Source organism: Dromaius novaehollandiae, chromosome 1 (assembly GCF_036370855.1).
Source record: "Dromaius novaehollandiae isolate bDroNov1 chromosome 1, bDroNov1.hap1, whole genome shotgun sequence".
NCBI classification, from domain to species: domain Eukaryota; kingdom Metazoa; phylum Chordata; class Aves; order Casuariiformes; family Dromaiidae; genus Dromaius; species Dromaius novaehollandiae.
In genome coordinates this window covers 217852938-217865783 of record NC_088098.1, presented here as the reverse complement: position 1 = coordinate 217865783, position 12846 = coordinate 217852938, and the positions used below count along the sequence as shown (strand labels likewise).

Below are 12846 nucleotides of genomic sequence, written 5' to 3'. Positions count from 1 at the left end.
CCCTCGTCTCCCCCGGCCTCAGTCCTTCGTGCCGGCCCGGGCGGAGGAGCTGCTGAGCCACGACTTCGAGCGGATCGGCCGGCTGCACTACAAGGGTGGCCTCAACCTGGAGCGGGCCAAGGAGGGCTGGTTCGCCCTCGCCGGCTCCACGCTGCACGTCTGCTTCGGGGACGGCGACCGCGAGGAGCCTCTCCAGCTGCGCAAGCTGCAGGAGCTCTGTACGTGCCACCAGCCCGCGGGGGTCTCGGGGGGCTGCTGCTGCTCCAAGCGGGGTCCGGGAGCAGAGCAAGCTGCGTTGCTCGGGGTTTGATCCCCTCCGGTTGCAAGCAGCAAGGGGTCTTTGGTGGGGCTCCAGCGTCCTGGGCGCTTGGGGGTCCCTGTGCGGGGTGCGATGCAACCGGCGCTTTCCCCTGCTGCTGGGCCACCTCCAGCTCTTCCTCCCTTGCATCATCATCCCCATCCTCGGGAAGCCGCTGCTCCTCCCCGCTTGCCGGGGGGCCGAGGGCAGCCCCCGCGCCGCCCAGAGCTGACGGGGTCTCCGCTTGCCCTCCGCAGCCATCCAAGGAGACAACGAGGTGCTGGTGCTGGTGGAGAGACGGAGGTAAAAGCTTGGAGCATTGCTGCGAATTAGACTCCCCCACCCCAAAAATATCAACCCTGCCCAAGGCCACCCATGTCCATGGATGCCTTCACGCATGTCCATGGATGGCTTCACCCAAGTCCATGGATGCCTTCACCATGTCCATGGGTGCTTCCACCCCCGCCGGCCCTTGGGGAGCCTGGGGACCCCCTGAGCTCAGCCCAGTGCCCCAGTTGGGTGGAGGTGGCTGGGACATGGGGGTGTCCATCCGTCCGTCCGTCCCCCTCCTGAGCGGCCGGGACCGCCGGCAGGACGCTGTACCTCCAGGGCGAGAGGAAGCTGGACTTCCTGGGCTGGGTGCAGGCCATCCGCCGGGCAGCGGGCAGCGCCGGCGACACCTTGTCCGAGCAGCAGCTCACCGAGGCCGACGTCCCGCTGCTGGTGGACCGGTGCATCGACTACATCACGCAGTGCGGTACGCGCCGGCGACCCCGCGGCCGAGCCCCGACTCGCTCGTGACACGCGCTGGCCTCCCGGCCGAGCCGCGGCGGGGCTGGGGAGCGGCTCCGGCGGGGCTCACCGCCGGGGTCCCCCCCCATCCCACCAGGGCTGACCTCCGAGGGCATCTACCGCAAGAGCGGGCAGAACTCCAAGACCACGGGGCTGCTGGAGATGCTGCGGCGGGACGCCCGCAGCGTGCGCCTCAAGGAGGGCGAGCACCAGGTGGACGACGTCTCCAACACCCTCAAGCGCTTCTTCCGCGACCTCGGCGACGGGCTCTTCACCAAGCGCTGGAGCCAGGACTGGCTGCGGGCCACGGGTGAGGACGCCGGGGCCCCGGCGAGGCTGGGGGCCACGGGGGGCCTCGGTGGTGGCACGTTGCTCCCCAGCTTTGCTGCAGACCGGCTTGGGAGAGTCACTTTGCCGGAGTTGGGTGCATCCAGCTGCAAAACAGCTGTGAGGAGCGGCGGGGGAGCCCTCGGGGACCGCGTCCCTCCCCGCTTTTACGCTGCCTTCCCGCAGTAACCCCCGTCCCCGTCCCTCCCCGCAGCGCTGGAGGACGAGGAGGCCAAGATCGGCGAGTACCGGCGGCTCCTGGACAACCTGCCCACGGTGAACAGGGCCACGCTGAAGGCCCTCATCAACCACCTCTTCCGGTGAGGAGGGCGGCGATGGCCGGCCCGGGGCACGACGATGCCCGGGGGGGCTGGGAGCTCCTAAGCAAGGAAAGGACGGGGATTTGGGGTCAACTGGGGCGCTTGGCCCAAAGCCGAGCATCATCCCGGCCCCAGGGGAGTGTTGCGCGTTGCAAGGCTGCAGGGAGGTCCCGGGGCAGGAACACGCTTCGAACCATGACGGGGTCCCGTGTGGGTCCCCGCAGGGTCCAGCGCTTCTCCGGGGACAACCAGATGAACACGCACAACCTGGCCATCGTCTTCGGGCCCACGCTCTTCCAGACGGACGGGAAGGACTACAAGGCGGGCCGCGTGGTGGAGGACCTCATCAACCACTACGTGAAGATCTTTAACGTAGGTTTGCCTCCCCCGGGCCCTGCTACGCGCCGTCAGCTCTCGTAGGAGGCCTGGCTCTGATGGCACCTGGCCAGCTCTGAACCAGGCCAATATATGAACACGCTGCACGTTCACACCGGCTCCTGGCTCTCTGCGAGGAGGGCGATGTTGCAGGGGACGGGCTGGGCTCAGGAGGCCATGGGAGGAAGAAACCGGGTGCCCTCCTTCTGCAGAAGTCTCTTTGGGGACAAGTGGAGGGACGGTGCCCTGCAAACCCTGGGGAGAGCCGGGAGGCCGGTGGGCAGAAGTGCCCTGGGGACCAGCCCGTGCTTCTGCGATGAGATTTAGGGGTCTTCTGGTCACCACTTGTGCTCCCAAATCTGCAGTGCAAGGAGGGGTTTCTCTCCCAGCCCTGATCACTCTCCGGGCTCCTCTTCCTTGGCAGGTCAACGACCAGGAGATGAAGAAGCAGCAGGACGAGATCACAGCCATCATGAAGATGCGGGAGGCGGCGTCCAGCGGGACGCAGGTGGGTCCCCGGCATGGGGGTCCTTCCCGCGGCATCCTCTCCTGTGTGATCGTCTGCGGGGGCTCCGGCGCATCGCCTGCCCCGTGTGTGCCTGTGCTCTCCTCCGGGGAAATCCCTTCTCCACCACGTTCCCAAGAGCAGCCCTAGGGAAGCTCATCCGCCCCCCCCCCCCAACCTGGGAGCTGCTGGAACGGGAAATGTCCCCCGGCCATGTCCCGGGATGGGGCTGAAGTGCCTCCCGTTGCCTTCCAGCAAGCCGGGGACTTCATCTGCACCGTGTACCTGGAGGAGAAGAAGACGGAGGCAGAGCAGCACGTCAAGGTGCGGGAGGGTGACCCGGGGGGGACGGGGGTCCCTGGGGATCTTGGGGGGCTGCAGGACCCCCTGGAGCTGCAGGATGCTGCTCCGCTTGAGGGGGCCATGCAGGGAGGTGCTGCCCGGCCCCGGGGCCAGCGTGATGCCACCGGTCCCCTCCGTCCCCCTCAGATCCCGGCGACGATGACAGCCGAGGAGCTGACCTTCGAGATCCTGGACCGGAGGAAAATCGTCATGAAGGAGAAGGACTACTGGAGCTGCTTCGAAGTGAACGAGAGGGAGGAGGCAGGTGGGTGCACGACGATGGGGACGGCGGGCTCGCCGGGAGGAAGGCGCTTGGACACCTCCAGCTGCAGCTGGGCTCCCTGGGGATCTTCGAGGCATCTGCCGGCATCTTTAGGAATGTGAACGCTGGGATGTCTGGATGCTCCTGCACCAGCGGGAGCAGCCCTGGGGGTGCCGTGTCCGTAGGCAGGAGCAAGCGAGAGCAGGATGAGGCCTCTGCCCCCAGCCCAGCCCGCTTGCAGTCCCTCGGGGTCCCTGAGAGCCCCGGGCTCTTCTTTGGGAGAAATGCGAGACGTTTTAGCCCTTGCCAAAACCAAACCCGCGCCAAGCCCGCTCCCGGCCGTGGCTAAGCCGACGACCACCCAGCCCTTGAAAGAAATCTCTGCAGGGTCTAAAATTACTCCAAGCTGGAACAGTTGTGTGTTTGCTTTCACAAAATATTTTTCTTACGAAACCCTTCCCTTGCCCTTCGCTTCCCCGGGAGCGGGTCCGTTCGCGAATACCTCCGTGCATACTTTGCCAGTGCAAGTGCAAGTTAAATATTTGCATGCAACACAAAATATGCTTGCAATTGTTCCGCAGTCCCCTTCCAGGGTCGGCGTGTCCCCGCCGGCCTCATGCCGCCGGCCGGGAGCCACCTCCGCAGGGGACAGGGAGCGGTGGCACCATGAGATGGTTGAACCGTGACGGTGGTGCACGGTGGGCCTGGCGCCGGGGCAGGCGGGGACGGCGCGCGTTGACCCCCGCGGCGGGCTCCAGCCCCGCGGGCGATGCCGACCCCCTCCTCCCTCCCTGCGCAGAGCGGCCCTTGCACTACTCGGAGAAGGTCCTGCCCATTTTGCACGGCCTGGGGACGGAGAGCTACCTGGTGGTGAAGAAGCAGATGTCCATGGAGAACATGCTCATCTACCTCGGTGAGGGAACGGCCCCAGGGCTCGGAGCCGGGGCGCGGGGCGATGCCGGGTCCCGGCCAGCAGCACCTGGGGCTGGGTGCATGCAGCCCCTCCGCGGGTCTGGCTGCACGGCGTGCCCTGCCGCGGGGGCTCGTCCCCCCTCTCCGGGCCGGCGCCGCTCCGACGTGTCCCCCCTGCCCGCCGCCTCCCAGCCAGCAGAGTCGGCGACTGCAAACACGGCATGATGAAGTTTCGGGAGGAGAGGAACCTGCTGGGGCTCGGCGTGAGCACGGGCTTCCACGACCGCTACTTCATCCTCAACCACAGCTGCCTGCGGCTCTACAAGGAAGTGCGGGTGAGCTCTGCTGCATGGGGCGCGTCCCCGTCCCCGGTTGCATCGCGCAGGCTGCTGCAGGCCACCCCGGAGCGCTTTCATTCCCGCGGACCGGGGCCTTGCCCGGAGCAGGATGCTCTGAGTTAGTGCAAGGGGTTAGGAGGAGGACCCAGGCGTCCTGGCTGTGCTGGGGCATCTCCGCCGGCTGGACCTGCTCCTCTGGTCCCTGCACCCATCTCCTCCGGCTGCGGCACATCCTCGGTGCCCGGCTTAACCCCGTCCTCTGTTAAACAGAGCCTGAAGCAGCGGACCCCCCCCTTGGAGAGCGTAAGTAGAGCTGAGCACAGCCCGGCGAGTGTGCGGGGGCTCCCGGCACCCACCGCCCTTACAAGTCTGCCCAGGGTCCATCCCAAATCCAAGCCCGAAAGCCGCTGGCCCGGCTGCACGTCGGCGTCCCGCAGGTGTTGGACCGGGCTCTTGTAAGACCCGCCGCTTGCACGCGACCGCAGGGCTTGCTGCAGGCTTGCACCCGCGGCGCGGCAGCACGGGGAGGTGTGCCGGCGGCTCAGCCCCCCCTCTGCTCATCGCTGCCGATGGGTCGAGCCTGGACCCGCTCCCCGGCCCCGGGGTGCCGCAGGGCTGATGAGAGGACCTGGGGCTGGCGATGGGCCTGGGAAGCGCTGCTTTCCCTGCATCCCTCCTTTCTGGAGGTGACCGTAAATGGCTCCGTTTGGGGCAGTATTGGTGCAAGAAAACGCTACGAAGCTCCGCTGCGAGGCACGGACGGGAGCTGCGGGCAGGGGCAGCCGCGATGTCCCCGCGGCCGGGCAGGCTGCGAACGGGCTCAGCGCCTGCCGATTAAGCCCCCGAGTCCCAACCCGGTCCCGAGCGTGAGCCGGGCGTTAGGCATCTCCCCGGCCTGCAGGCGAGGGCCGCGGGGCCGCTGTCGAGGTGCACGGGTGGATGCACGGGAACGGGCACCGCTCGGCCACGCGGGCTGGTACCCAGACGTGCCGCTGCCCGCCTGCAGCCCCGAGCATCCCACCGCCGTGTGACGTTGGTGGGACATGCCGCGCTGCTGCCAGCGTTGCTCACTCTGCACCTGGCCGTGTGTGCTTTGCTTTGCTGCAGGCGTGGGGCTGCTCGGTGCTCAGCCCCCCATGCTCAGCTGCTCTGCAAGCGTGCATTGCCTTTCCGCGGGCATGGGGCTGGCCAGCACCCAGCGCCCCACACTTGTCTGCTCTGCGAGTGTGCATTGCCTTTCTGAAGGCATGGGGCTGGCCAGCACCCAGCACCCCACACTTGCCTGCTCTGCGAGCATGCATTGCCCTTCCGTGGGCATGGGGATGGCCAGCACCCAGCACCCCACGCTTGGCTGCTCTGCGAGCATGCAGTGCCTTTCTGAAGGCATGGGGCTGGCCAGCACTCAGTGCCCCACACTCGGCTGCTTTGCAAGCATGCAGTGCCTTTCCGCGGGCATGGGGCTGGCCAGGACCCGGCACCCCATGCTCAGCTGCTCTCCAGCGCCTGGCACCCCATGCTCGGCTGCTCTGTGAGTGTGCATTGCCTTTCAATGGGCATGGGGCTGGCCAGCACCCAGCGCCCCACACTTGTCTGCTCTGCGAGCATGCAGTGCCTTTCCGCGGGCATGGGGCTGGCCAGGACCCGGCACCCCATGCTCAGCTGCTCTCCAGCACCTGGCACCCCATGCTCGGCTGCTTTGCGAGCACGCAGTGCCTCTCCGCTGGTGCCCGGCTGCAGGAGTGCAGCCCAGAGCCGGCCCGGACACCCTGGTGCTGCTCAGAGCCCAGCTGCACGCGACGTTCAGCTCTGAGCCTGCTCTTCCCCGCGTGCTCTGGCTGCTCTTACCCTGCGCACGGAGGCAGGGGTAGGAGCGGTGCCGGTGGCCGCGTGGGGCGCAGGGATGTGGGGCACGTGCTGTCCCCGGGCCGGAGCAAAGCGCTGCGCCTCCACCGTGCCCCGAGCAGCCGGCTGCGGTGACGGGCTTGGCGGTGCCGGTGGCCCCGCAGCCACCCAACGCCTCGCCGGGACCCCGTCTCTCCGCAGAGCCACAAGCCGGAGAAGGAGTGGCCCGTCCGGAACCTGAAGGTCTACCTGGGCGTCAAGAAGAAGCTTCGCCCGCCGACGTGGTGAGCCGCCGCCGGGGTCCCTGCTGCGGGCGCGGGGCTGGGGACGGTGCCGGCATCGCCGTTGCCACCAGATGTCAGAGCAGCCTCGCCGCACGCGAGCGGCCGGCGCAGACATCCCGTGGGGCCGGGAGCCGCAGCGGCTTGCTGAGAGGCCGCAAGCGCCCGTGGGGATGGCCACGCTGTGCTGCGGGCGGGGGGACACGGGTGGGAGCGCGTGCACACGAGCGTGTGCGTGTGCCTGCATGTGAACGTGTGCCCATGCGTGCATGTCGGGGTGTGCGCGCACATGCGTGCTTGTGCGTGCATGCACGTGAGTGTGAGGAGCAGCAAAGGCTTGCTGGGGGGCTCCAAAGGTGTTTGTTTTACAGCTATGATATGTTGTGGGGGAGGCAAATGTGTGCATGCAAGCGTGTGCACGTAGGTGTGTGTGTATGCATGCGAGTGTGCATTCCAGGGTGTGTGTGTGTCCATGCATGTGTGCGAGTGTGTGTGCATGCATGCGTGTGCATTCCAGAGGGCGTATGCATGCATGTATGAGAGCGTGTGCATGCATGCAAGCATGCATTCCAGAGTGTGTGTATGTGTGCGTGCATGTGTGCATGCGTATGTGCATGTGAGCGTGCATTCCAGAGTGCGTGTGTGCATGCATGTGTGCGAGCGTCTGTGCATGCATTCTGGAGTGTGTGTGTGGGTGTGCACACGTGCGTGCAAGCACGCGTGCATGCATGGGAGTGTGCATTCCAGAGTGTGTGTATGTGTGCGTGCATGTGTGCATGCGTATGTGCATGTGAGCGTGCATTCCAGAATGCGTGTGTGCATGCACGTGTGCGAGCATCTGTGCATGCATGTGAGCGTGCATTCTGGAGTGTGCGTGCGTGCACACATGCATGCAAGCACACGTGCATGCATGGGAGTGTGCATTCCAGAGTGCGTGTGTGCATGCATGTGTGCGAGCATGTGTGCATGCATGTGAACGTGCATGTGTGTGAATGCATTTGTGCAAGCATGTGTGCAAGCATGTCAGTGTGCATTCCAGAGTGCGTGTGCATGCATGTGTGCAAGCATGTGTGCATGTGAGCGTGTGTGCATGTGAGCGTGTGTGCATTCCAGGGTGTGTGCATGCACATGTGCAAATGTGTGTGCATGCACATGAGCGTGCATTCCAGAGTGTGTGTGTGCGTGCATGTGTGCAAGCGTGTGTGCATGTGAGCGTGTGTGCATTCCAGGGTGTGTGCATGCACGTGTGCAAATGTGTGTGCATGCACACCAGCGTGCATTCCAGAGTGCGTGTGTGCATGCATGCGTGCGAGCGCGTGCGTGCATGCCAGCGTGCATTCCGCAGGGCGTGTGTGCACGCGTGTGGCTGCGTGCATGGGGGTGCGTGCCTGCCTGTGCGCGTGGAGCAGGCAGCGCTGCCCGTGTGCGAGCCAGTCCGGCTGGATCCTGGCTGCGGGAGGAGCGGGAGCGCGGCCGTGCCGGGCGGGCAGTGCACAGCCCCGCGCCGAGCAGCCGGGCGTGTGGAGGAGCCGGCGTCGCTGCTGGCCTCCGGCGCGGCCGTGCTGCGGAGGCTCCCGTCGGCAGAAGCTCGGCACACGCGCGGCCACGCGGAGGGTGGGAGGTGGCTGGACACGACCGCGAAAGCAATACGCAGTCGGAAAGGCCGGCTTGGGTAGCGGGTCTGCGAGGGGCCCGCTGGGTTGCAAACTGGGGCAAAATAGGAAGGAATCAGAGCTACTGCCAGTGGCTTTGCTGGCCCTGAATCACTGTAGTTTTGCATGGGCTGTTGAATCCCCGACGCCCGCGCTGGCCGCGGCCGTGTTTCGGTGACAGGTGAACTTTCCAAAGCGCAGGCATCGCGTGCATCACAGAGACATTTGGGAGATGACGAGCAAACGCCTCCCCTCTGCTGCTGCCACCGCTGGGGAAGGGGCAGCTTCTCAGCCCGGGCTGGGGGGCTGCCTGGCTGCTCTGAGAGCAAAGACCCCAGGGGAAGCCCTGATGGAAACTGCCCTGTGCACCCAGCTGCACGGGGATGCGGGTGGCTCGCAGGGATGTGGTGGATCGCAGGGAGGCAGGAGGGTTGCAGGAATGCTCTGGATCTCAGCGATGTGGTGGCTTGCAGGGATGCAGGTGGATCTCAGGGATGCAGGAGGATCTTGGGAATGCAGGTGGTTTTCAGGGATGCAGGAGGATCACAGGGATGTGGGTGGCTTGCAGGGATGTGGGTGGTTTGCAGGGATGCGGGAGGACCACAGGGATGCGGGAGGATCTCAGGCATGCAGGAAGATCTCAGGGATGCAGGTGGTTTGCAGGGATGCAGGAGGACCACAAGGATGTGGCTGGCTTTCGGGGATGCAGGTGGATCACAAGGATGCAGGAGGATCTCAGGGATGCAGGAGGACCACAGGGATGTAGGAGGATCTCAGGGATGTGGGAAGATCTCAGGGATGCAGGTGGCTTGCAGGGATGCAGGTGGCTTGCAGGGCTGTAGGAGGATCTCAGGGATGCGGGTGGCTTGCAGGGATGTGGGAGGATCTCAGGGATGCAGGTGGCTTGTGAGGATGCGGGTGGCTTGCAGGGATGTGGGTGGTTGCTGGGATACTTCTTAACACGGAGCTCTTGGAGCTAAGGGCGGAGGAGGCCTGGGAGATGGGCCTTCATCTTCTCACCTCTCTCCTTCCAGCTGGGGTTTTACCGTCTTCTACGAAAATGAGAAGCACGAGAAACAGCAGTGGTAAGAAGGGGAGGACGTGGGGCTGCTAAAGACCCCCCCGGCCGCGGCGCGGACACCCCGGTGCCCCGGGGGATGCTCGGGGCCTCCCGCCCGTGGTCTTCCTCGGAGCAGCTCAGCTCCGGCAGGAGCCTGTTAGGAGCCCTGGGATGGCTCGAGGGGCTGAGTGCGCTTGGGCTGGGGGGCCGCACTCTGCACCCCCCCAGGGCAGCCAGCCCTGCTGCCCCGGGCTCCCCCCGCGTCTCCGCCCGCCCCCGCTCCGGGGGCTCCCGAGGGAGGTTTGCATCGGCGCCCAGGGATGTCAGCCGCTCCCTAACGAGCGTGTCAGGCATCCGTCACCCGCGCACCGCCGGATTGCCGCTGATCCCCACAACACCCACTCGCTTCCCCGGCCCGGCAGCCGGAGAGCTCCCCAGCACCCGGCTAAAAATAGCGGCGGTCCGGCCGATCCCCGGCTCCGGGCGAAGGGGGGGCTGCCGCGGGGGTGCTCACGGGCTGGTGCTCCCGCAGGTACCTGTGCTGCGACACCCAGGCGGATCTGCGGGAGTGGTTCGCCACCTTCCTCCACGCGCAGGTACCGCCGGGGAGAGGGGCCGCGCCGGCGGCGGGATGCAGCCCCGCGCGGCGGGATGCTGCGGTCCGGCGCGGTCCCCGTCCCGCCGGCGCGGCCCCCCCTTTCACCGTGCGGCCCCCCCGCTCTGTCCGCAGCACGGCGGGGCCGTGTGGCCCTCGGAGGGCTCCAAGGTGCGGGCGGCGCGGCCGCAGCCGGACTCCAGGTTGGGTAACGTCTCTCTCATCCCGCTGCGCGGCAATGAGAGCGAGATGAGGAGCAGTGTGGCCGCTTTCGCTACTGACCCGCTGACCGTGAGTGAGCGCCGCTGGGGCTCCCCGAAACGGGGCCGCTGCTCTCCGGTGCCTGTTCCCGCGCTGGAGGCATCCGTGCAATAGCTGTGGGCCGGGGGCTATTGCAGCCCGCCGATGTCCCGCGGCCGGCGCAGCCGTGGGGAGCTGCAAGCCTCGCTCAGCCACAAGGCCCAGCGATGCGGCCGGCACCGCCGTTCGGAGCTGCTCCGAGATGCCGCCTTCATCCGTGGGTCCTTGTTGCTGTTATAAACCCGGCGGGATCCCGGTTTATAACCGCGCCGGGGCTCTGCTTTGCAGCCAGCGTCGACGCCGTGCCGGCAGCGCTGCAGCCGCTGCAGCTCCCCGGTGCCGGCGGCTCCTTGCAGCGGGGCTGCACGGCGTGCATGGTGGTGGTGGGGTCTCCTTGGGGCCGGCTGCATCCCGCTGGGATGCCCACGGGAGCCAGGGCTGCTCCGGGCGCTCGCCCAGGGCCACGGGGCGACTCTGCCAAGGAGGCAGGAGCAAACTGGGCGCCCGGCGTGGGAGCAGGGACAATGCAGTGTCCGGGTGCGGGGGGTGCCGGGGGGGCTAACCGGGGCCTTTCCACTCTCTCCTTCTTCCCAGCTCCTCCGAAACGTCTGAGCTGGAGGCCTGACGCCCCAGGTGGGTGCACGGGGTGGGGAGCCACGATGCTGGCACCCCGGGGCGCATGCATGGACCCGCCGCGTCCCACATCCTCCCGCGAGGGTCCCGGTGGCCTCTGCTCACCGCTGGCTCTGCCCTGGCACCGGCAGGTCTGCCGCAGGCGGGGACGCGCTCCAGGGAGCCCCCCCGCCTCCTCCCCATCTCCTCGAGCCGCTCCGGCTGGAAACCGTGCACCGCCGAGACCAGGCACCCGCCGTCGCCCCGCGGAGAAGCCGGAGCCGCCCGGCCCCACGGGATGCAGCCGGCCCGGGTGCCGGGAGCAGCGGCCCCGCGGTGCTGCGTTCGGCCGGGCCCCCGGTGCCGGCGGGGAGGTGCTGGGCGGGACGGGCGGCGGGATGGGCCCTGCTTCCCGGCGCCCGCTCTCTTGTGAATATTAAACATTTTTGGGAAAAACGGGGCTGGAGAGTCCAGGTCTTTGCCGGCGGCTTCTGGGTCGGGATGGAGGTGAAAAACCTGGTTTCTGGGGCTTTTGAGCTGGACGGTGGGGCTGGCGAGACAGGGCATGTGCCCCCCCCCCCCCGGCCCCGACGGTCCCCGAGCTGCTGCGTGCCCACGGGCTGCATAAACCCGGCCGCCGGGCGAGGACAAAAGGCAAAATTGTCCATGCTGCAGATAGAGCTGGGCGGGACGGGGCCAGCCGCTGCAGCTGGGATTGCCACCCTGGGCACGGAGTGTGTGCGTGCATGCAGGCGTGAGCGTACGTGTTCAAGCACGTGTGTGCACACACACGTGCAAGAACGTGTGCATGCATGTGTGTGCAGGTATGGCTGCATACATTTGCAAACGTGTGCAAGAACATGCATGCGTGCATGTGTGACTGCATACATGTGTGCACACATGTGCAATAACGTGTGCATGCATGAGTGCATATGTGTGTACACATGTACAGGAACACATGCATGCATATGCATGCGTGCATGTGTGTGTATGTGCGTACACATGTGCAAGAACATGCGTGCATGCATGAGTGCATATGTGTGTACACACGTGCAAGAACACACATGCATGTGCGATTGCATACGTGTGCACACGCCTCCGAAGGTCCAGCACAGCAGAGCCACCGTGGGACGTGGCCCAGCCAGGTTCGGGGACCCGGGCGCAGCGTCCCCCCGGCTCCGCGGCGGGCTGTCCTGGGAGCGGTGCGGGCGCGCTGCACCTCCGGGCTCCCCGAGCCGCCCTCCTCCGCCCGGCGCGGTCGGCCGCGCTTCCTGCCGACCTTTCGGCTGCTCTATTTATAGCGGCGGCGGAGGGACGAGCGCGGCAGGCCGGCGGCACGGCGGGAGCCGGGGCCGCGCTCCTGCAGCCATGCAGGGACACCCGGCTTGCAGCAAGGCGCCGGGCCGGCTGCACGCGGCGAGGCCGTGCGGGTCCCGCCGGGGTGCGGAGGGCCGGGCCAGGGTTCACGGGTGCCCGTGAGAGCCCCACGTTTCACCTCCTGCCCGGGGGCTCCGGCGGCCGTGAGCCTGGTGGCTGGAGCTGGGATGTGCTGCTCTAGGAGCATCTCGTCAGATGGCCCCTGCTCCAGCGGCTCTTCTGCAAAACGGCTCTGGGAGGGGGCAATATGCGGCTTTCTGCCCTCATCCTGCGGCTGGGGGAGTGAGGCAGGGAGGCGGAGGCTGCATGTCCTGTGTATGTGCAGCTCCGTGCACACGTGCAGCTCCATGCACACACACAGCTCCATGCGCACACACAGCTCCATACACATACAGCCCCGTGCACACGCACAGCTCCGTGCACGTGCACAGCTCCACGCACACGCGCAGGGCACGCTGCTGGCACCCCAGCGCGGGGATACGGGCGCATGCATGCACTCGCTGCATCCTGCAGCCTCCTGTGCTCCCCCTGCCTCCCCCCCTGCAAATTTGGTGGGTGGAAATGCAAGTCTCCAGCACCGCCTGTGCGTCAGCACCACGTTGATGCGCTGGGTTGGCCTACGGACTGTGGCAGCGCCGGGCGGGAGCCACGGAGCG

General features: G+C 66.9%; 1 protein-coding gene across 5 annotated transcripts in view; it reads left to right on the top strand.

The window, feature by feature from the left end:
- ARAP1 (ArfGAP with RhoGAP domain, ankyrin repeat and PH domain 1) overlaps positions 1 to 11273 on the top strand; it is a 42883-nt gene extending 31610 nt beyond the window's left edge. For 3 of the 5 annotated variants that reach the window (XM_064505268.1, XM_064505266.1, XM_064505267.1), the window contains exons 18-32: positions 23 to 218; positions 556 to 601; positions 892 to 1055; positions 1188 to 1400; positions 1632 to 1737; positions 1962 to 2109; positions 2537 to 2620; positions 2873 to 2941; positions 3107 to 3224; positions 4021 to 4134; positions 4326 to 4468; positions 6515 to 6597; positions 9281 to 9331; positions 9839 to 9902; positions 10037 to 10769. In XM_064505268.1, coding sequence (XP_064361338.1) covers positions 23 to 218; positions 556 to 601; positions 892 to 1055; positions 1188 to 1400; positions 1632 to 1737; positions 1962 to 2109; positions 2537 to 2620; positions 2873 to 2941; positions 3107 to 3224; positions 4021 to 4134; positions 4326 to 4468; positions 6515 to 6597; positions 9281 to 9331; positions 9839 to 9902; positions 10037 to 10276 — 1839 coding nt within the window. In that variant the 3' untranslated portion in view covers positions 10277 to 10769. The other 2 variants (XM_064505269.1, XM_064505270.1) reach the window with 2 other exon arrangements.
- The last annotated feature ends 1573 nt before the right edge of the window (positions 11274 to 12846 follow it).